At 35.3% G+C, this 24,887-nt stretch overlaps 1 protein-coding gene across 5 annotated transcripts in view; it reads right to left on the bottom strand.

The window, feature by feature from the left end:
* Sac1 (phosphatidylinositol-3-phosphatase SAC1) overlaps positions 1 to 24,887 on the bottom strand; it is a 359,287-nt gene that overhangs the window by 321,799 nt on the left and 12,601 nt on the right. For all 5 annotated transcript variants that reach the window (XR_016549855.1, XM_090408681.1, XM_090408682.1 and 2 more), the window contains exons 2-3: positions 21,886 to 21,977; positions 8,628 to 8,705 (exon numbers count right to left, since the gene is read on the bottom strand). Coding sequence is in view for 4 of the 5 variants with exons in the window: in XM_090408681.1 (XP_090264807.1) it covers positions 8,628 to 8,705; positions 21,886 to 21,977 (170 nt within the window). In the remaining variant the exon portion in view is untranslated. The remainder of the gene's footprint in view (positions 1 to 8,627; positions 8,706 to 21,885; positions 21,978 to 24,887) is intronic.

Here is a 24,887-nt window from a genome sequence, read left to right as displayed (position 1 = left end):
AATGGCGCTGGAGCATCGCTGGAATAAATGTATTAGTCTTAAGGAAGATTATGTTGAAAAATAAAAATTATTTTGAACTTATAAATTCATTTTTTCATTGTTAGGTCAAGAACTTTTCAGACCACCCTTGTATTAATCATGTTAATTAAAAGTACTATTAAGGACAGAAAAAATAGAATAATTCAGGACTGGCAGGGCAAACTAAGGTATGTATTTCACAAAGCTTCCATTTTCACTAACTTAGATTTATTAGAACAATCAGTTTACTTTTGTCATAAATACATATTTTATTCTTATGCTTAACAGTGTATATTAACAAAACTGTAACCTTTTATGGTTCTTTCTTCATGACTATCAACATGAACTACAGTATTTTAAGTTTCTATCTGACCTGTAATGAGAACCAAGAAATCTGATAATGCCTTTAAGTAGCCCTAAAAACACAAAAATACTGCTTTACTTTTTCAAGCAGAACAAAAGTGAGAGACAAATCATGACAAAGGTGGAATAAGTCCCCCCCCACCCCCATCATGTTCAGATAAGTTCTTAGTGCAGAAATCACTTTTTTTCCTTTTTTTTAATCAGCAATAAAAGGATAGTGTTATCCTTATTTGAAGCAATGATTTCTCTGTGCTTTGGTGATGAGATGACAGGCATCAGGCTTAGTTTGTCATAGTAATTGGATTCTGAAACACTGATTCTCTTATAGTTCTGTGGGAACTGTTTAAAAAAGAGTTTACTATATGCTGATCAAATATTAAAGATAATTAGCAAACAAATAAACTGAACAACTACAGTTGACATGTGCAGCAAGTAAAAGAACATTATCTATTTATCCATATATATGGACCCCAAAAAAAGAGAGAAAAATTAGAATAGCCAGAGCAACAACTATTTTAAGAGCCATGGACAAAATATGGAAGAGCCGAGCTACAAAGATGCAAACTATGCACATTGTAGAAACCTGCATCTTCAGTAGCATGCTCTATGGATGTGAGGCCTGGGTACTGCTGAGAGAATCTGAAAGAAAGATATTAGCATTTGAGAGGAAGTGCTATAGAAAGATCTTGAGAATAAGCTGGATCCAGAAAGTGAACAACGAGGAAATCTACAGATGAATACAACCAAAAGAAAAACTGATCCAGAAAATAATCAAAAGGAAACTATGTCTCTTTGGCCCATATATGTAGAATGAACGATGAGAGGAAAATAAAAATAATGCTGTTTGGGATGATTGAAGGAAAGAACAAAAAAAGGAAGACCAAACAGAGAATGGGGCGATGATATTGTCAAATGGTGCAGAAACTCTATACACAAACTGAGTCATCTTGCACAAACTAGAATGCAATGGAAGAATCACATCAAGACGGCATCAGACACCCACGGGTGTTGGACCCATGGTTGTTGATGGATATACCCATGTCTGTAGGATTAAATGGGATATCAGCTGCCTCTGATGAGGCTGTTTAATTTAAGTCTTAGTGCAGAGAAAGTCTCAAGTGAAAGGAAAGAAGGAAAAAGAGGCCCTAGAGTGGTGGTAAAAGTAAGGAGAAAGTTGATCAGAGAGAATACAGGAATGGGTGGTAAGAATATAATTTCTGATACATATATATTCATTTTCTGTATATGGAAAACAGTGACCAAATCTGTACACAATAATCCACATAAGGTCTGATCAAGGTCTTATACCATGGCATCTTAACCTCTTTATTTCTATGTCAGGGTCCTCTGCATCCCTGTCATTATTTGAAGTGCTATCTTCACAAATTGTGCGATGTGTTCGCTGAATTTCAGGTTCATATCCACAACCACTCCCAGATCTCTTCTGCCTACTTTAAAGTTTCCCCATCAAGTGTATATGTAGCATCCCATTGTTGCTGACCAAATTTCAAAACGTTCCACTTTGCAACACTGAAATGACAGTTCCCTTACCTCCCCATTTATGCAATCTATTAAGGTCCTCTGGTAAGGCCATTACATCTGCTTGACTCTACATTGCTCTCCCCAGTTTTGCCTCATCTACAACCAGCTGCATATCACCAGTTAAACCCATCCCAATATCATTAATATACAAATTAAACAACAATGGTCCCAAAACTAACCCCTAGCATGCCACTAGTGATCTTCCTCTTTCTGGATACTGCACCCCCATATATAACTTTCTGATACCTATCTGACAACCAGTTACTAATCCAACTCAGAAGTCTCTTATTCAATCTCATCCACTTCAATTTATTTAACAGCTTTTCGCGTGCCAGTCTATCAAATTTTTTTTTTCAAAATCTAAGTATACCACTGTATTGTACATCTCCTTATACAAGACATTTGTAACCTTGTAATAGCATATAACTAAGTTAGTAAAACATGATCTCCCTTCAACAAACCTATGCCGACAACCACAGAGAATACTGCTGTTAATGCATTTCTGTATCCTAGTTCTCACCAACATCTCTTTCTAGGACCTTACATATAGGCTATACAGATTAGCCTATAATTTGCAGCCAAGGCCTTATCACCACCTTTGTGCAGTGGAACAATTTTAATTTCTTTCCACTCTCTTGGAACCTGCGTTGTTGTAAGTCTTGTTAAAAAGGGATGACAATGCTACTGCCATTTCCCTGGAACATTCCCTTCAGAGGTATGGTGATATGTCAAATCCCATCGCCTTATTGATATCAAGTTTATTTATTTCCTCATATACTTCCTGCTCACTTACAATTTAGCCAGGCTCACCTTCAGGGGTTACTAAAGGACTATCGATGCACAATATATAGCCTCTTTCAGTCAAGTCATCCCCACTTTCCAGAGGTATAGCCGGTTTCCATAAACGGTTTCTGGCAAACCTGGCAAGCATTTCTGCTGCAAATGTATATCTTCCCAAGTTAGAGGAAATACCAACTAAACTTCTAGGTGGTAGATGTCTTTCATCATCAGGTGAAATACCACCATCTTGCTTATTAGAGACCTAAAGTGGTTGCAACCATGTTTGGTTGCTAGAGCAGGGATTCTGGTTTCTGTCCCCTCACTCTTCCCACAGTGAGAGTGATACCCTCAATGACATACCAATCTCACTGTAAGAAGTCCAGATCCATCCCCATTCAAGGCTATAGCATAAAATAGTTCTGCAGGCTTCCTGATCAGCTAGCAACAAATTCTGCAACCACATATTTTGCCAGGTCATGACTGAAGGGAGACCAAATACTGTGGCTGCAGAGGAAACTATAGAGGCCATGTATGGACAGGAGACTGACTCCCCTCTGTGTGGGCAGTATGTTTATGAGTGTTACCTTTCAGTGCATGCCCTCCCTCACTTCCTTTATCTCTTCTTCACCAAACATAATGAACCACAACCAAAAGAAATGTGTTTCCACTGCATTTCTCAAAAATTCTTCTACAAAAACATAAAAAATCCAACCAAAAAATTCATAAAAGACAACAGAAATCTGACCGGACAACCTCAAAAGTTTCCACATTCACTTCACCAACATCACTGGCCTAAACAGCAATATAAACGATATGCACCACCACCTACAGTCAACTAAACCAGAACTAGTATTACTTTCAGAACCCCAATTGCACCTCAACAACCACCAAACGCCACAACTGCCCAAACTATATATCATATATATAGTTTGACAAATGCACACGTGTCACAAGGCTGGCAAGTGTGCATTTGTCAGAACCAACATACCATGACAGAGATGGCAAATCCTTGAATCCTATACATCGTTTATCTGCTTTGGCTCAAAATTACTCTACCAAATCAACCTGCTTTTCATATGCTCCATCCATCTATCACTCTCCAAACTCCGTCAATTACTCTGACCTCTTCAACTTTCTCTCTAAAGTTCAACTACCTGTAGTCTAAATATCCCACTAGTGAGGTCATCCTTCTAGGTCACTTCAATGACCATAACTCATATTGGCTTCCCTTCTCCAGTTTCACCAATCAAGCAGGCAGGGATGCTAAGGTGTCTGCTATCAGCAATGACTTCTCAGATCATCAATCTTCCTACCAAAATACCAGACAAACCCCCTCCAATTTTCAAACACATCTGACCTCTTCCTAAGAAGCTCTCCTTCCAGGCATATGGTGGTTGTTGGTTCTCCTCTAGGACTCACATGCAAGTCTCTTTTGCCACAGAACAAATCATCAATGTTATAGAATGTGAGACTTGCTCACATTCTATAACAATGTTACCAATGAACTAGACAAGGGGAATGGATACACCATGATACTTTTGGAGTTTGCTAAGGAGTTGGACAGAATACAGCACGGCAGACTGCTGCATAAATTGGAGGAAATGGATCTAGGTTATAAAATATTAGCATGAATAAGAGAATGGCTGATTGACAGATTACAAAAAGTGCTATACAGGGGATGTAAGTCTGCAAGATTTAAGTAGTGATGACTCAAACTGTAGGGCTGGTTGCCACTATAGTGAGACATTGTCTCATATAGCCTAGTGTTGCTTCCGCACCCACAGGGTCCGCGTGTGAAGGCATGATGCCGTGGTCTCTATTCTGAATAACTGCTTTAAGAACAAAGGTTGGGTGACCGCAGTGGAACCACATTATAGGACCTCTGCAGGTTTGCGTAAGCCAGACTTAGTGATTAAAAGAGATTGTGAAGTTCGGGTTATTGATGCCCAGGTGGTAGGAACAGGGCACCCACTAGCCTATAGCCATAATAATAAAGTAAATTATTATAAAAATAACCAATATCTAGTTAGTAAGATATGGGAGGAATTTGGGGCAACCCCGAGGTTTACCAGCGCCACCATCTCTTTACATGGTGTATGGAGTGCAGATGTGCCCTGTAGGGCCTTACAGGGCACACTGGTGGCATGCCGTTGCTACCAGTGAATGACTACAATGATAACTAGAACAGGCATAGGGTAAAACACTTGTAAAGGCTTAGACCTATATATCAAGTCTGGACGAGATGTAAGGGTAGTACTGCCCATAACCAGTATAAAGATTAATTTAAAAAAAACTAGTGGTGTACCACCACAAGGATCAGTGCTTGGTCCACTGTTATTCAATCTATACATTAATGACATTGGGAAGGATTTGACAAGTGACATACAGCTATTTGCTGATGATGCAAAGATAGGTAGGGTAATCAGAAATGCTGCTGATATGCAGTACTTGTAGAATGATTTGAATAGGCTGGAATTGTGGGCATGGGAAAATGGGTGTCAGTTCAATGTCAGTATATGTAAAGTCATTCACTTCTGTGTGATTAGATACAATGTTGTATTATATTGGTGGGATTAGACTAGAAGAAACTGATGAGGCTAGAGATCTTGGAGTGTTAATAGATAGGAAGTTGAAGTTCAGGGGGGTCATGTGGCAAAGATTGCAAATACAAACTCAAAAGGTAATTGCAATGCTGAAACGAACGTTCACATGTAAAAATAAGGATGATATTTTGCCTCTTTACAAGGCCTTGTTAAGACCTCACTTGGACTATTGTGCACAGGTCTGGTCTCCTGGTTTCCATTGTGATTATATGATTGTGATTATGTTAGATCTGATTATAGTGCCAGAGGAGGTTTAAGTTAAAGACATAACTATTCTGCCTCCAGTTGCTGACAGTCGTCATGCAACACTCACCCGGGAAATGGCTAAGTTTATGAATGTTTCATTAAGAAAAGCTTACATGCCGAACTACAAAGCAGGAAATTATGACCACCTGAAGGGATATGCTGCGTTCTGTGCCATGGTATCAGTTATTGGATGGGAAGGATATCGACAGTGCATGGGAAGTGCTTAAAAAATTACTTAAATGATCCGATATCAGGATGTGTTCCTAGAGTTTGAAGAACAACTAGAGTAGGAGTGAAATGGATGTGTAATCTAGTTAAACAAGAGATTTGTAAGAAAAATATGATGTGGAAGGAATATTGTGTGCATAAGGATGATGTCAGTTATGATAATTATAAGCAGCAGGCCAGAAGCGTCACAAGTGTTGAACAGAAAGCTTAGTCCGAGTATGAAAAGAAACTGGCTCTGCAAGTTAAAGACAACCACAAAGAATTCTATCGTTATGCTGCAAATAAAAGAAAGAATAAATTTGAAAGATTAACTCTACAGAATGCAGATGGTATGCAGGTGACTGGTGAAGAAGTGATTTTTCAACTAATTAGCAGTCATTTGGCTGAAAGCCATCAAACTGGTATATGCCACATTGAATTCATTGCTACCTCTTCACCATATGAGGAAATTCATGTGGATGAGGAAGAAGTACAAGAGCAGTTGCACAAACTGAATAAGAATTCTACAACAGGAACTGATGGGATATCAACACAGATGGTAAAAGTGTTCAGCTGAACTGGCTATTCATTTGACCAGGCTATATAATTTGAGTCTCAGAACAGGAAAGATTCTGCAGGAATGGAAAGAATGTATGGTAATCCTGCACAAGGGTGGTGCAAAGACCAATGTATCCAACTATCAACCAATCAGTATCTCAGAAGTGGTGGTGGTGGTGAAGAAATTGGAAATGTTGGTTAGGGCTTGCATTCTGAAATGGGTTGACATAAAAATTCTATTTTGCAATGAACATCATGGGTTTACTAAGGGAAGGTCATATGAGCAACTTGCTCACAAAATGTTACCACCGAGTTAGACAAGGGGAATGGATACACCATGATCCTTTTGGATTTTGCTAAGGCTTTTGACAGAATACAGCACGGCAGAGCGCTGCATAAATTGGAGAAAATGGATCTAGAGTGTCATAAATGATATCAGGATTATGGAATATAGATTATGAAGACAGATTGAGAATTTGTAGGCTGCAGACACTAGCAAACAGGAGAAAGAAGGATGATATGATTGAGACAAACTTTGATAAGACCTCACTTGGACTACTGCACGCAGGTCTGGTTACCATGGCGATTCTGATACAATGAAGAGAGAGAGTGCAAAAGAGAGTGTCAAAAATGATATCAGGATTGTGGAATACAGATTATGAAGACAGACTGAGAATTTGTAGGCTGTAGACACTAGCAAACAGGAGAAAGAAGGATATGATATGATTGAGACAAACTTCTGAAAGGGTTATACAGAATTTTGGAAGATGGAATTTTTCACATTATGGGGGGGGGGGAGAAAGGACGTGAGGGCATCCATAGAAGTTGAGAATGAATGCTGTCAAGAGAGGGCTAGATTTTTCTCTCATAGAGTAGTGCGTGATTGGAAAGGACTGCCGTTGGATATATGTGTGCAAGTAGCTTTGAATGAATTCAAGAATAGGTATGACAGCTGGTGCAAATAGTACAGCCTCCCTTGAGGTCTCTCTTAATAATTATAATTATTAATGAGATGATATTTTTTCCCTACTATTCTAAAACTTTTTTACTGGATTTAACAATTTTTTTCAAAGTAATTACTGTATATATATGTAATATTCTTACCTTTCAGTTTTTATATGTTCATAATCATCTTTGCTTTCTTTTGTGGCACTCTTCTTCCATTTATTCTTGAAGTTTCTTCCATTAATAGGAAGTTGCTAGCATGTGGAAATTTCTGTCAAGAAAGGATTTATGTTAAACTATAGAGCTGGTAATTATGACAGTCTTAGGAGGCATCTTGGAGCAGTGCCATGAGTTGAGAACCTACAAGGAAAGAACATCAGTAGTGCATGGGAAATGGTCTGGGATTGTTTCAGAGAAGCAGTATCAGATCGCACACCCACGGTCAAGAGGATAAACTGAATGGGGGATTAAGTGGACAAGCAGATAGATGGATATGGTGGATGCCCAGTGAATGTCTTTTACCAGAGCACATAACTCGAACTATGAAATTCGGAGGTGGCAGCATGATGATGATATGGTCCTGTTTTTCCCGGTTTAGCCTCAAACCTTTGGGGTGCCACAAACATTGAACTTTGAGAGGTATCTCAACATTCTGAACAATGCAATGCTTCCTACTTTGTGGCTTTTCTATGGAATGATCACTGTCTCTTTCAGCAAGAAATGCAGCAAGTCATAAGGCTACTGCTGTAACTGCATGGTTTGTGAACATGAATGTCACTACATTTGACTGGCCTCCACAGAGTCCTAATCTCAACCCTACTGAATATTTATGGGAAGAAATGAAGCATCAAGTGAGGTCAAGGGACATCTGCCCCCACAATAGTTCATGACCTTATTACATGCCTACACGAAGAATGTTCCAAATTTCCCAATGATCGCCATCATACACTTGTGGAAAGTATGCCCTGAAGAAAAGCTGCAGTCATCACAGCAAAAGGAGGTCCTATATCTTATTAAGGGGCACCATGGCTGTTTCTTCCTCATACTATGATGTCCACTGACTTCTTTCCAAAAAGTGTATAATGCAATATGTGAATATTTGCTTATGGAAATTTTCTTCAAATGGTAGTTCTTAAAGATAGGATAAAACCGAACTTAATTTTAAATAAATAATACCAGATCTTATGGTGGAAGGATCTGTGCGTCCTTCTTCAGTAAAGTGAGAGCGTTCACACTCCCAGACATATTATGACCACCATTAGTGTATGTATATTCAATTTTATTAAAAATACATAATTTGTTTGTATATATTTAAAGTGAATTAAATCATTTAAACAAAATTTTCAACATAAAAGTTTACCATACCTGCTAATAAATGAATTATTCCAATAATTCCATATATCGGTTTGTTTGTAGCACTTGGAGGGATTTGGCCTTGATTAGCTGTAAATATGTTTCTGTTTATTTTGAGAGAAACAATCTTACATCAAAAACTGCAATTTATATCAGAAATTAGAATTAGCTTCATAAACTAGTGGCCTGTAGGCAGACCTTCTTCAGTGAATTTTGTACAGGCAACAAGTTTTAAAAAAAATCATTTAATATCATAATAATATATTAAGATCCTACTCTATTAAATATTTTTTTAAAAAATAATCCAACTTCTTCCAGCACAGAAAGCACTAACTGTTCTTCCTTATTTGTAGCCGATTTGTATTTATGTGCTTGCTGATTGTTTGACAAAATTGTGATAATGCTGAATTATAAGTGGAGAAGGAGAGGGGAATTATTGTTAGTGATACTGCCACTGTAAATACTTTCTATGATCTTAAAAAGATCAAGGATTTACTGTGAACTGACATGTGATTACAATATCATGAAGGAATAAATTCTTTTAATTCCCATTTTTCCATTACAAATGAGATTCTGGAATACAGGGCATTTAGATCATCATCATCAACATAATGCTAATTATGGATATAGACCATGTTGGTCTCTTCCAGTCTCATTATCCATTGAATATCATTTTTTTGAGGTCTACCTGGCCTTCTCTTTCCAACTAGTTTATATTTTATTATTTGTTTAGGATATCAGGTGTTGGCTATTTGGTTTACATCTTTTATCCATTTTTGTTTATAATTGTTTAGTTTTTATTCTATTGATTCTGTTTTTAGTTCTTTTAAAATAGCTTTGTTCCATTTTGGTCTAATAATGTTTTATTATTTTGCAGTTCTTCTCATAAATCTCATTTCACTTGTTTTTATTCTTTGCTTATTGCTCAAAATCTCACTGCCATATAATAATGTGGGCACTGCTAAAGTATTGTATATTTTCAAGCATGTTTCTTTTTGTACTATATTTGGATTGAGTGTTCTATTTATCAGGCCTAGAATCTGTAAAAATTTTGAAGTTTTTAGTTTTAGGTCTTTTTCTCCATCATATGATATTTCACATCCAAGATAACTGAAAGTATTTATCTGTTCTATTATTTTATTATTAATAACTATTATTATTTCTAACTGGAGTTTGTCCACAAAATGCCATTGTTTTAGTTTTATCTATGGATATTTTCATTCCAAACTGTTCTACTATAACCTTTAAATTATATATCGCTCTTTGTAAATAGTCTTCCTTATCTGATATTATTACCTGATCATTTGCAAATAATAACGTATTTATTTTGTTATTCCAGGAAATTTCTATACCTGGCTTGTTTAAGGTGTTCCACTGTATTAATATTTCATTAATATAAATATTGAAAAGTCTTGGAGACAGAGGAGATCCCTGTCTTACTCCTTGGCTTATAGTTTGTTTTTCAGACATTTTTTTCATTTATTTTTATTTCATTATCTTTGTATATATTCAGTATTGCATGTAGTGAAATATTAGGTATATTTATTCTTTGTAATATATCAAACAGTATATATCTTTTTACTTTGTCAAATGTTTTTTCGTAATCTATGAGTTTCTAAATTTTTTTTTTCTATAAGTAGTTTTAAACAAAAAGCTGCATCCATTGTAGAGCATCCTTTTCTAAATCCATTTTGACATTCTAATAATATTTTTTCACTGTATATTTTCTATTTTTCATTAAGTATTCTACTATATATTTTGTAGCATGTGTTCAATAAACTAATACTTCTGTAATTAGCAGGTTTTGTTTTATCCCCTTTTTAAAATAAAGGTATTACTATACTTGCAACCCATTCTATTGGTATTTGTCCATTTGTATATATTTTATTTAAAAATTTGAATAATCTCTGATGAAATTTTTTTCCAGCAAATTTATACAGTTCCGAGTTTATCCCATCTTCTCCTGCTGATTTGCTATCTTTTATTTAGGTTGTCCTTTAATTCTTTCACTGTTATTATATCATTTCAAGCATTTTGTAAGTTATTGGTGTAATTATTTTTGATGTATTATTTGTCCAAAGATCTGTGAAGTAATCCAGGAATTCTTTTACATCTATTTCACAATTTATATTTGCAGTTTCTTTTATATCTGCATTCATGTGTTTTTAGTATTTCATATGCACTGCAGTAACACACTCAGGGTTTAATCTTGGGGGGGGGGGGGGGGAGTTGAGTTTTAATTAATGACTTCTGTACAGACATCAAGACATTTTAAGGGGCAATTGAAAGAATGATTCAATTCAATCAAAGGTGAGATTGCTGGATAGGAGTAGTAAAGTGGGAGGGTTTTCTTCCTGGATAACTCAGGGTTTTCATCCTACAGAGAGACAAATTGGTCCAAGAACACAGAACAAAATTCAGTTAGAAATATCATAGTGTACAATGGGAATAAGTGAAAGCTGCTAATTAAGGATTGTACAACAGAACAGAGACCTGGATCTAGGGGAGAAAGGAGAGAGAGTAGGGTTACTGAATATAGAACCCAGATTTAGTAACCTAAAAACAGTAAATACTGAACATGAAGGCATCTACACAATAACAATCGAATTCTCATATAACTACCATCCAACAGCCAGTGATTTCAAAAGATTTTCAGTCAAGAATACTAAGATGAAATAAGCAAAGCTAAATATGATGCAGCTGCAAGATTTCTGTTCAGTACAGGTCCAAACATAACATAAAGATGTGCATAAATTCATGTGGAGAAGAATGAGCAAGAAATAAGCCGTCATATAGATTATGTTATTGTTGATAACGATATTATTACACTGGTTCAGGATATAAGAATAAACAAGGGATCAAATGGGAAGTGATTATTTGTTTTTGAGCAGGATAAAAGTGAACATCATACTGAAAAGTAAAACATATGTAAATGTTTTTCAGAGCTGAGCAGCTTTCAGAAATAAACTGTAGACCCAGATACACAAATATACTTCAAGAAAATATATGTCTTCAGCAAAGGACTTTGAAAGCAAGATTGAAACTTTGGAAGCTCACTGCAAAAATATGAAGAAAATGTTAACTGAATAATTCAGGAAGCAAGGTATGTAGTGAAATTGTATACAATGATTAAAAAAAATAAATAAATAAAAATTAAATTAAATTAAAAAAAATCAGAATGGCAGACTTGGGAAGTCCTGGAAAATAACAAACATCAAAACTTCCTTGGTCACTTAAAAGTCAAATAACTGGGAAGAGACCTCCACATCACCTTTAAGAAATGCAGAAAACCAGCTATGGCTTCTGACCTAATGTCCAATCCTGACCTTCACGTGTGTGCCCCATTAATAAGCATCCACTAGGTACTAAACGAACGAGGATAGTCGGGAAATTTGGGACTTAGGTGACCATATTGTACTCTCTATTCGGTTAAACCACAAATAGTATATGATGCAAGATAATGATATTTAATGCCAGATGGAGAGTTGTCTGGTTAAATAAGAAACCTGCTGTTTTCATCAAGCAAGCAACGAAAAAGTCAGCCACTAAAACAGACTCAAACTAAACATCTAGAAGAAGAACAAACCCAACACCAGAAGAACTGAAGATAGCAACCATAAATATAAGGAGCATCACAACAAAAAGAAAATAGAGCTTGCAGAAGAACTGGAAAGCTACCATGTAGATATAATTGGCATCACTGAAACAAACAAGACCAAAACAGATTAGATCTTACTAAATAATAAGTATACGATTTTAAATTCAGGCAATAATGATCAAGGAAGGGAATAAGTAGCAATAGCATTCAACACCAAGCATGAAGATGAACATCTTGATTGGAAGACAATCTCAATTCGAGTTATGTGGGAAAACTTCACAGAGGGAAATGTTCAATGAAACTTATTTGTACGTATGGTCCCACCATAGGTACAAATTTACTACAGCAGGCAGCTGACAAAGAAAATGGGAAAAAGTGTAACGTGTTGGGAACTGAATCCATTAAGGCATATAGAAATGTTTTGGAAAATTAGAGAAAAGGGCAAGGTTAATAATAATGGAAAGTAACTGCTGGATTTCTGCTCAGGATATGGACTAGTCATTACAAACACTATGTTCCAACATACAGATGTGCACAAGTTTAAGTGGAGAGCAGACATAAGAATTAAGAAAAGCTTTGTTAACTATAATTTCTATATTAATGTTGACAGTGATAGCTTCATGCTTGTTCAGGATACAAGCATACATGGAAGATTTGAAATTGGAAGTGATCATCACTCAGTTTTAATTAGGATAAAACTAAATATCACATCGAATAGAATAGTATGAAAAACGTTTTTGAAAACAATTAAAGTTAAGTGCAGCTTTTAGAAGTAAACTGTAGACTCAACTATATAAGCATTATTAAAGATAGAATGAAACAGTTCAAAAACAAGAACCAAACCTCGAAGTCTCAGTGGTAAACTCTAAAGAAAACTGATTGATTTGGCTAGTGAGGAATGTGGTGAAGTAGTCTGCAGGGATAGAAAAATAAGAACCCTGTGGTTGACATAAGACGTTAAAGAAGCAGCCCTGGAAAAGAAAAAAAGCATAAGAAAAGTTCCTAGCAAATAAGTCAGCAGATGTCACAAAGAATACAGAGTAAAATGTAAGAGAGTCAAGCTATGCCTGAAAGTACCCAATCAAAAGTCATGGGAAGACTGGTAAGAATATAGAATGTAAATATCAGGAAGATGGCAAAATATTCTGGAGGCTATTGAAAAGAAGAAAAAAAAAAAGCTTAGAAATGAGTACTGTAAAAGGAATCAAAGATGATAAAGATGATATGAAATCTAAAGATAAGGATATCCTAGATGTCTGGAGTAATAACTTTGAAAGACTCAAATGAAACAAGTGATAGTAGAATAGTATAAGAAAATTTTCAAGAAAAATGCAAACAGGAGTACATTTCAATAGTCACCATCATCAATTTCCTGATACATACCCCCAAGGGGGGGGGAGGGTTCAGGTTATTATGGCAGCACTATATGATTTAATTTACATTATTATCAATCTCCTATTCACAATTTTCCTCCAAATCAGCCTATTACTTGTAAGCACGCCAATATCGTCATATCTAACATTTCGTCCTTCTAAAGGCACTTCTGAATGAATCAATCCACCTAGACCTCGGTCTTCCTCTGTGTCTCTTTCCTGCCACCTTAGCATTAAACACCTGTTTTGCTAACCTTTCCTCGCCCATTCTATCTAAGTGGCCAAACGTCGTTAGATCAGCTATGCTTACACATTCATGAATGCTAATACTATCAAATTTCTTTCTAATATCTTCATTCTTAATATAATTCTCCCATTGATGCCGTAAGTTCAATTCCCTTATTTTTCTCAGAACTCTCATAATCTGTAGTCTGTAGTCTTTGCTCAAGTGCTTTATTTCAAATCCAACTCTCATATCCATAACTTAAAACTGGTTTGAATACTGTCTTGTTTATTGCTAGTTAGGTGTTTTGGTTTATTTCTGTCTTATTCAATATAAATTTATTCAGCTGGCTACCCCACAATACCAGTTTGGCCTTTTAATTGTCTATTTCCAGATTTAACCTGCCATCTTCACTAAAAACTGTGCCTAAATAGCTGAAATAGTCTACTTGTTCTAGGATCTCCATCCAGAATGCAGCTGAAGTTTTTCTATGTTCCTGCCTATTTTCATAATTTTGGTATTTTTAATGCTGATTTTCATGCCACATTTGTTACAGGTATTATTCAATTTAGTTAGAGAATCCTGGAGACTTGCACTAGATGTGTTTAGGAGTACAATATCATTTGCATAAAGCAAACAGCTAACTTTGGCAACTCCAATTCTAATATTAGGCCTGATGCCACTTTCTTTCCATAATGTGATCCATACAGATGAAATAAGAGAGGATATAATGTACATTCTTGTCTTACCCCTCATTTTATATCAAACCATCTTCCTGTATTTCCTTCAATTCTAAGATGGCAGAAAAAACACCCAGAGGAAAAACAAGGTCTAGGTGGATTGATTCATTCAAAAGTGCCTTAGAAAATGAAATGTTAGATACCATGATATTGCAGTGCTGAAAAGTAATAGACTAATTTGGAGGAAAATTGTTGATAGGAGGTTAGTAGTGATGTAAACTTAATCATGTAGTGGAGTCATAGTAGTCTGAACAGCCTTGAGGGTACATATTAGGAAACTGATGATCAAAAGTTCCTTGCAAGTAACTCAGCAGATACTTTAAGAGAATAGAGAAAAAAACATATGACAGGTATTTGTAAAAGTAATAGAATGAAGGAAAACATAGGTCTTTCTTGTAAGAGAGGAAACATTACGGTTCATTATCACCTTCAGCTATCTTGCTGCTACATGAAGTACTGTTGTCTCCAATCCAGACCTATTTTTAGGTGATCATATACAGTAACGTTTCCTCTCTTACAAGAAATATTAATATTTTCCTTCACATCTGTAAGAAGTAGTCTTCTTGGTTGTGAGTGCAGTAACATGCATGAGAAGCAGTGTCCAAGATGCTGCTTTGGTGATAATCACGTTGTTTGTAGGCCAGGTCAGTTATCTGTCTTCCAATGTACCTGGGATGTTGCAGAAGATACAAAGACTGGATTCTCTAGGTTGGAATTTGTGCAGCTTATCAGAAGTAGGCAATATGTTGTACCATTCTCCATCGTATGCCTATATCTTTTATTATAAACAAGTATTCACGAGAATATAGCAATTTCATTACTGCAAATATTTCAATCAGAAACTAACTGGTCATGCATATTCTTGTGAATACGTGTGTATAATAAAATGTTATAATTGCACAAGTTCCATTAAAAATTGGTCTTATGCCAATATCTGTTCTGATACGCTTTGTTTTGTATAGGTGATCCCCCTGAAATTGAATATCATGTGTAGGTTTGCAGCAGTGGAAGAGGGTGAGGTCAGAAGAACTGACATTAGGAAGTGTAAAATTTTCTTGAAGTTGGAAGGATGAGGCTTCAGATGATCCAAGTTGTTCATGCAATTCCCTGAGGTGATATCTAGAGACTTTTGTAATAGCAGTTTGCACCAGTTATTATTTTTTTAATTTGGTTGTTTTTCAGCAGTAGGCATTTCAAGATCTTCAACTTAAGGTTCTAGGTCAGGAGGTCTCCTCTGATTCCTATTCCTGCTCATTTCCATGTGACGAAGAGAAGGTACTGACCAATTATGGGACTCTCTGTGTTTCTGTTTGAGAGCAGTGGCTTATGCACCACTAACTGTTAATTTTGTCAGTGTGTGATAAGGTTTTGAAATCTTCCAGAACTGTATGCAGCTCAGTAGAGTGAAGGTAGCTTGAGAGGTGAGGGTGCAGTGGTGACCATTCTGAGGATTGTGGATATCATGATCTTCTGGTAGATGCTTTCAATATGTGTTTGAGAGTTGTTGTATAAGTCTGATTTGCGTCTTTCAGTGGTGAGTGCCTTGAAAGTGTTGCCAAGTTGTCCAGAAGACTTTGTTTCAGAGGATTGTGTTATACTTTTGGGTCTGATGGAAGAAATCTTCACGCAGTGTCAATAATTTGAAGATGTGCCACAGTGCACCGGAAGACATCTGGTTGATAAATATTACTTTTTACCTTGAGTAAGAAGTTGCTTAAACAGGCAAGGAAAATCTCATTTTCCTAGTACCTATTTGAAGCAATTATGTAGCTGCATCCAGTTGACCATGTTACACATTTGGATAATGTCAAGGTGGATGCCTAAGTACTTCTGTCCTTCATTCAACCAGGTACCCTCAACTGAAGAGTCAGTTCTGCACAACAGGGTCTAGTCAGAAAGCCAAATTGCAGGTGCTTGCAATAGAACTCTAATAGCTCACATCTATAAAAAAAAAAAAAGGAATAAAGCTGAATGTGAGAATTATAGAGAAATTGCTCTACTAAGTGTTCCAAGTAAGATTTATGCAAGCATCCTTGAAAAGAGGTTGAGAAAGATTGTGGAAAAGAAACATGGAGAAGAACAAGCTGGGTTCAAGCCAAATAGAGGTTGATACAATCACATTTTCACTTTATGACAAATAATTGAGGAATTACAGGCCTGCAGGTTTGAATCCTGCCATTAGAATCGATGTTTGTAATTGTATATGAAAATACTAGTGGTGGTGGGCAGTAGATGGCATTGGTGTAGATCACGACCGTCCAACCTTAGGTAACCTAAGGGCTGCTTTAAAAAAGAAAGATTTATCCGAGGACAGCATCACAGTGCATTCCAGTAATTTGGCGAGCAGCACAAACTTGATAGCTGAACAAACGAACCATGCTAACTGCGCACTAATCACAACCTCATGTTCCCTGTGAGTGCTGGAGCATGCGCGTTGGAACAAAATAGTGTAAGAACACTTCTTTGACACATCTAATATTTGAAAAACAAGTGGATATATAGTGATCACCAAATAAAATTACCAACATTGAAATTATCGATTAGTGATAGAATTAAAATATCTAATACACATTAGATTCAAATTTGCTATTTTATTTTTTCACTCGTAAAAATCAAAACCCATAGGCAGGCCACATCCAGCCTGAGGGCAGGGTTTTGGACAACCCTGGTGTAGATGATGTGATTCCCTGTAGTTGGTGGATTGAGTGATGGAGTAGGTGCCATCCCTCGATGAGTCTTGGATTGGGGATGTCACGTAATAATAATAATTCTAAAAAGGAAATTTTAGCAAGGAGAATCCTTAGATTGGAAAAGTGAGCCTATTTGGGTGGGAGAGTATTGGACCTGTTCATAGGATCAGAAGAACTATCCATAACCAAGGTGACAACATTGCCTTTAATTGGGTAGTCTTGACTTGGGAGATTGTAAAACATGAGGAATATTCCATCAAGAAAGGGTATTTGTGGAACTACAAGGCAGGTGATTAAAACATGCTTAGGAAAAAGCTTAAATCTGAACCATGGCATAAAGAACTGCAAGGAAAGGAGTTAGTAGGGCATGGGATAAAGTTAAGAGTCTTCTAGTGCAGGTCTCTAGGATTCTCTAACTGAATAACAGCTGTAACAAATTTGGCATGAAAATCAGCATTAAAAATACCAAAACTTCACCTGAATTCTGAATGATAATCGTATAGAACAAGTAAAATATTTCAGCTATTTAGGCACAGTTTTTAATGAAGATGGCAAGTTAAATCTGGAAATAGACAACAGAATAAGCAAAGCTGATATGGTAGGTGGCCAGCTGAACAAATTTATATAGAATAAAACAGAAAGTAGCCAAAACACCAAACTAGCAGTATACAAGATAGTGTTTAAACCAGTTTTAAGTTATGGATCTGAGTGTTGGGTGAGAAATAAAACACTTGCTCAAAGACTAGAGACCACAGGTAATGAGGATTCTGAGAAAAATTAGGAGAGTGAACAGATGACATCAATGGCAGAATCATATTAAAAATGAAGATATTAGAAAGGAACTTGACACTATTAGCATTCAAGAATGTGTAGGCAGAGCTAACCTAATGTGGTATGGCTACTTAAATAGAATGGGTGAGGAAAAGTTAGAAAAAGAGGTGTTGATGCCAAAATGTCAGGAAAGAGATGACCCAGAGGAAGGCCAAGGTCTAGGTGTACTGGTTCAGTCAGAAGTGCCTTAGAAGCATGAAATGTTAAATACAGCAATATTGGAGTGCTGACAAGTAACAGACTCATATGGAGGAAAATTGTGGATAGAAGATTAATAATAATGTAAATTTAATCATGCACTGCTATCATAGTAGCATGAACACCTCTTGAGGGTACTTATCAGAAAATTGATAATGATGACAAAAAACCTACCTTAGGTGCAGTACTGAACATTGCTTCATAGAGAGTCATTTTAATGTATGAGATATGATCTATTTTTTTTATAATAACTGTCTTACTCCAATTACTTGTAGTATTATTCTGCATCCACACTGTCAATATATTTTTCAATATCTTGCATTGCTCTTTTCATGCAATGATGACTTTGATTGCCTTGGTTTGTCAGGTATAGTTTCAAATTTGGCCACGAATCTTCCAAATTTTGTAACATTTAATTTGAAAATGCTCTACCATTATCAGAATGCAGAATTCTGATAATGGTAGAGCCTGGGTATTCCAAGTAGTAAAAATATATCAAATGTTTGGCATGCAACTTCCTAAGTCAATTTCTAATGGTTTTCAGTACTACAAATTTCATTGAATGGTTTTGATACATCATTATATACTTGAACTTTCCATGAGAGAATGAATGAAAATTGTATTCAATCTACTTGAAAATAACTATTAAGTTCAGAAAATACCACTGGCTTTACAACTACACTTTTTTCCCTTCACTTTTGTTTTTCTGTTGACATGCTTAAAAAAAGCAAGAATTTGGCCTGTGTTATATTTTTATTAATCCTATTTAATTCCTCAATCATTCTGTGTCTGCCTCCATGACTAACTAGTGAGTACGTATCATAAAACTTCTAATAAACTTTCTTTGTCAGTGTATTATATAAGTATCTGAATAATTCATCGGAATTGTTAGTGTTTCTATCTCTTTAACAATGAGAAGGAACCTTATTTTCAGTACTGTTCATTTTTTTTTTTATTAAAATTTCATTTATCAATCTAGATATTTACTGCATGTAAATATCTAGATTGATAAATGGTAAACATTCTATCAGATTATCAACTAGGCTCAACTACCATATCAGTGATGATGGTTGCTAGGAATGTAATTATAAAAGAATTATAGACAAAGTCATGATTTCATTTGTGACAAAAACCTTATTTCCCCCCCCCAAAAAAAAAGTGCCATCAGAAATGGTCTCTTTTGAACAGTATCTACAGTCCAATTATTATACAGGACAGAGTTTGATGAATTGTTTATGTAAGCAAATATGTCAGACCACAAATTCTTTATATGTGAAAAGAAATGTTTGATTAAAATGCCATTAAAGAACATCATGTGCAAATAAATAAACAGATGTCTCTTATCACACAATTTACATTAACAAATGATTTTCAGTTTGTTAGTGTAAATTGTGTAAAAAGAGACATTTGTTATTTGTTTATAAGCACATGATGCCCTTTACTATTTATATTTTTCATTATATTCAAACTTGTAAATAAATGGATGAAAGTGAAAATCATATTGTTTGTTTTAGAAATATAATGGACCATTTTAATAGTTTCTAGCCAATATTTTCTTATATAAAAAAATGACGAGAATAGAAATTGAAACGTACAGTGTTTTTCGAGAGATAGAAAGGACAAAAAGGGTTGGAGAGTGCTGCTGATGATAGCAAAAGAATTATGTCTAGATATGGTAGACGCGAAAGAGTGACAATAGTTTTGAGGCAGTGTAGTATGAGGTGGAAGTTGACAGGAAGACATATTTAGTTGGATGTTGCTATAGGCTAGGGAATGTGCAAGGAGGTAATGAAGAAATGTATAAGCAATTTGGGTTAGTGAAAAAGGAAAGGATGATTATCATAGATGATTTTAATTATGGCAATATAGATTAGAATGAGGAGAAAGCATTTGGAAATAAGGAAAATGAATTTGAGTTCTTGAGAAACATCTATTTTAGTATGTAAAAGAGGGCATGCAAGGATACAAAGTTATAGGTCTGATCATTTTAATCATAGAATGTAATTCTGAGCAGGATTTTGTACTTCCCTCCAGCTGGTGAAAGTGATCATGAAGTGATTATATGGGTTGTGTTCTAGCCACATGAAGATTTCTGTGAGGAAAGGATATATGTGGAATTACGAGGCTGGTAATTATGACAGGCTTAGGAGACACCTTGGAGCTATACTATGCAATGAAGAGTTGAGCAGAAAGGAAATAAATGCTGCTTGGGAATTGACAACGAAATACTTAACAGCATGAATGTATTCCTAAGATCAAAATGCTGAATAAAGTAGGGGTAAAATGTCATGGTAACCTAAACACCCAAAAGGTGTTTAGGTTACTATGACAGCACTACATGATTATGTATACATTATTAATCTCTCTTCAACAATTTTCCTCCAAATCAGTCTAATACTTATAAGCACTACAGTTTTGTCATATCTATTCTTGTTGAGAGGCTTATATGCTGGTTAAACATGATAACTAATATTTAAGGAATTGACAGCGTATACTAGAAATATAGATTAAATAAACTTTAATATATACTTTCCGATATTTCGGCGAACGTCACGTTGCCATCTTCTTGGGAACTTACTACAAAGACACGTGCACACAAGTACTAATAACAGCAAATGAGACTGAAGCTAGGAAGCTAGCATTTTCCTAAAGTCCTGATGGTGCCCTCTGGCGGGCTATATTGGTAGTTCTTGGCCTTTGGGGCTGAAGTTCTTCTGATAAAAGTTTCACAAATTTGGGGCAGTCTCATGCATCCAAATTTGTTGAGGTTTGGCATGTTCCTAAGGGCCGAGGCTGATTCCATGAATAGTCTTTCATACTTGAACTTGCTGCGGTGTATTACTGTGGCTTTCTTCCATCTTATTCTGTGGCGAGTATCCAGAGCGTGGTCTGCAAGCCCAGAGTGGCTGTACTGGTGAAATCGGATGTAATCCTTGTGTTCTGAGATTCTGATATTTGCTGTCCTGCCTGTTTGGCCAAAGTAGGACAGTTTACAGCTGCAAGGGACCTGGTATACACCAGGTAGGTCTAGGGGAAGTGGTTTGTCATATCTAACATTTCATCTTCTAAGCCACTTCTGACTGAATCACTCCACCTAGACCTTGGTCTTCCTCTGGGTCTCTTTCCTGGCATCAAATACCTGTTTTGCTAACTGCCTCTCACCTGTTCTATATAAGTGGCCATATCACCTTAGATTAGATCTGCTGAGGCATTCTTGAATGCTAATAATCTCAAGTTCCTTTCTAATATCTTCATTTTTAATATGATGCTACCACTGGTGCAACCCCTAATTCTTCTCAGAACCCTCATATCTGTGGCCTCTAGTCTTTGATCAAACCCAACTATCAGATTGGTAACTTAAAACTGGTTTAAACACTGTCATGTATACTGTTAGTTTGGTGTTTTGGCTAAAATAATAATTTTAAGTAGAACTATTTCGTTAAGTTTCATGAAATAAAATTTTTATTTCACAACTAAAATGATCCATTAGAATAACTGAATTATATAAAACAACAATAGACACATATAAAAAAGTATAAAAGTGGGTGTGTATGTATTATTTTTAATACATACACACCCACTTAAAAAAAAAAAATATTTTTTAGCAAATAACTTACATTGCAAGCTAATTTCATTTGAAACTCTGTCGATAATAAGAAGTTCATTAGAATCAAGCGGTTCAAACAAAAACTTCTCAGGAGTAACATGCCTAAAAAATAAAGCAATTATATTTGTCATCAAAATGTGGCATGTTACCTTAATGTTAAAAGAAAAGTTGGAAGAAATATTCAAGTTATGCATGAATAAGAAAGGATGCAAATGTATGCAAGAGAATTCACTTACAAATATTGTTTTGGGCAAAGTCTCACAGATGTGTTCTGTTTTAGTTAGTAAAGAATGCATATAAACACAGAATTGAAAAGAGGTTAAAATTTATACCACAAGGAATATATATCAAGTTGCAGATATTGATTTTCTGTTACTTTTACAGATCAAATTTTACATAATACTAAGTATAATTTTGTTTAACGCCAAACCTTCTCCTCTCAACCTGCAACCAACAAAATTGAAGTAAGAATAACATATATATTACAAGAAACATTACTTTTAAGAGACCATTTGACATATAGTTCATCTCTAGAGACCTACTTAATTTCAAAATAAACTATAAACTCTTCAACTCATTAAAAGATAAGGAGTTAAAAGAGGAAGGGAAGTATAATAATGCTGAAATTCCAAGATCTGGCACAAACTAACAAATCACAAGGCTAATATTCTTCTCAGCTTTGTGCCTCAACTCTCCATTTCACATTAAATCAGATTTCAAGCAAAATAATCGCAAACTTCCTTTTAGTTTCATATACATTGCTTGGATAAGCTCACATTTTACTAATATCCATTATGAAATGCTTAAATTACTAGAAACATTTTCCCCCTGATATTTTAAGATTATCTGAATTTGCAAATTAATCATTGCTTCATATGTCACAAAGGCAACAAAACCGATCATCGACAAAAGGCTAGAGTGCTAACAAAGTAGAGCACTCTCTGTAGGTGCTTGCTGGAGATCTCAGAGGATTCATGTTTCCCATATTTTGGGAAGCAATACGCATCCATATTTATTCAAGCTTAGGCTGGTTTTTGATAGCAGCTGCAGATTTTGAAAAAAAATTCTTTCACTTCTAAACTTGTGATGGCCCATGCAGGATTTTTCCCGTTTGATTATGTGTGCCTACACAATGCCTTGTATATGGCTAGTTTAGTACTTTGAGTAATTTCTTTCTCTCTTAATCTATAAAAATTCATTCAGTTGACTTTTCTGCCATACCAGCTTTGTTAATTCTGTTGTATACTTCCATGTTTAATTTGCCATCTTCACTAAAAACTCTACCTAAATAGCCAAAATGTTTTACTTGCTCTATAGGTTTTCCATTTGGGATGTAGCTGATGTTTTTATCAATGTTCCTACCTATTTTCATAATATATTTATTGCTGATTTTCAAACCATATTTATCACAGAAAGAAGTTATTCAATTTAGTTAGGAATTCCTGTAGACTCATACTGGATTTATTTAGAGTATAACAGCATCTGCATAAAATAAAGGGCAGAGTTAAATATCTCCAATTTTGATATCAGGTTTAATGATACGTTCATTTATATGATCAATACAGATTTTTTATGTTGATTCTCACCCAAAAAAATTTATTATAAACCTACAGTATATTTTTGTACCATGGATGGGCTAAGAATTTTTTTGTCATTTTTTATTTATTTTTTACACAGTCCAAAAACCCTGCTTTAGAGACCAAACATGGAACTTTTGCAAGTCATTTCAGGCCTCCAATACCTGAAGCAGTAGTCTCTAATCGGGTGATGAAATTCATCTCCAACACCTAAAGACAATCACAAACATCCATGCCCACGGCATGATTCAAACACGATTGTTGGTTGGAGAGGGATATGCTAACCACTCGGCCAACCACACTGGCAGATGATAAGAACAAGTTGGATTCAAGCAGAATAAATTATCAACATCAGATTTCCAATTTATGAAAACCAGTTGGTTCAACTGCATTCTCATTGGAGAATCCAAACAAACAAATAAAACATTTTAGCTATTTAGTTACTCAGTTTTTAATGAAAATGGTAAATTTAAATTTGGAAATAGATAACAGAATGAATGTGCACCCTTGTCTCACACCTGACTTAACAAACTAACCAACTTCCCTGTACCTCCTTGAATTCTAACTGCTGACTTACAACTCAAATACAGACTATACATTGCTCGATATAATGTTCCATTTACACAATATAATTTTAGCATTTTGAACAGCTTTTTTCTTGGCACCTCATCATATGCCTTTTCCAGATCTACAAAATTAGATGTGGTTCCTTGTTATATTCCTATGATTTCTCAAGTTATTTTTACTTTACTGTCACTTCCAAAAGGTGTATTCACTGCTCAGCAGGTGCCTTGTAATCCCCTTTATTGTGAACAGCCATTCCAGGAGCCTTCGTGCAATCTCTGACTTTGGTTTAGTTCATAGTTTATTTGGCACAAAAACAACAAAGGTCATACTGTGCCATACTAAAGGTTACAACTATACATAAGCAGTTAAAGAAAATTGTAAACAATATGTTTGTACAAAAATTAAGTTCCACAAAGCAGCATCTACAGATAAACAGAATTGCTGCAGAGGGCAAAGCAATACACAAGGTCAGAGGTTACAGTAGAACAGAAATAGTCAACAATTAAAGTTAATAAACAAAATGCATGTACAAAACACTAAACTGAGGAATGTATCTACGTATAGGTAAAATTATAACAAATGCTTCTACAGCAGTACATAAATAGGCAAAAAAAAAGAATTATTATACAGTATGCATGCATAAAAATTGAGTTTAGCAATGTGATATTTACATATTAACAAAATTACAAAAAGGTTACACAAATATACAAGATCAAAGGCTACAGCAATACACAACTGGGCAAAAATTAAACTAATGTATAATATATATATGTACAAAAGTTAAGGTAAGCAATACAGTATTTACATATAAACAAAATTACAGTCAAATGTGTTTGTACAAATTAATTCTTTGTAAAAAATTAAAAAC

The sequence above is a fragment of the Typopeltis vanoorti genome, chromosome 18, assembly GCF_054136105.1.
Source record: "Typopeltis vanoorti isolate ZY-2024b chromosome 18, IOZ_Tvanoo_1.0, whole genome shotgun sequence".
In the NCBI taxonomy this organism is placed as follows: Eukaryota; Metazoa; Arthropoda; class Arachnida; order Uropygi; family Thelyphonidae; genus Typopeltis; species Typopeltis vanoorti.
Note: the sequence above shows the minus strand (reverse complement) of the source record. Positions and strands in the feature narration are given on the sequence as shown.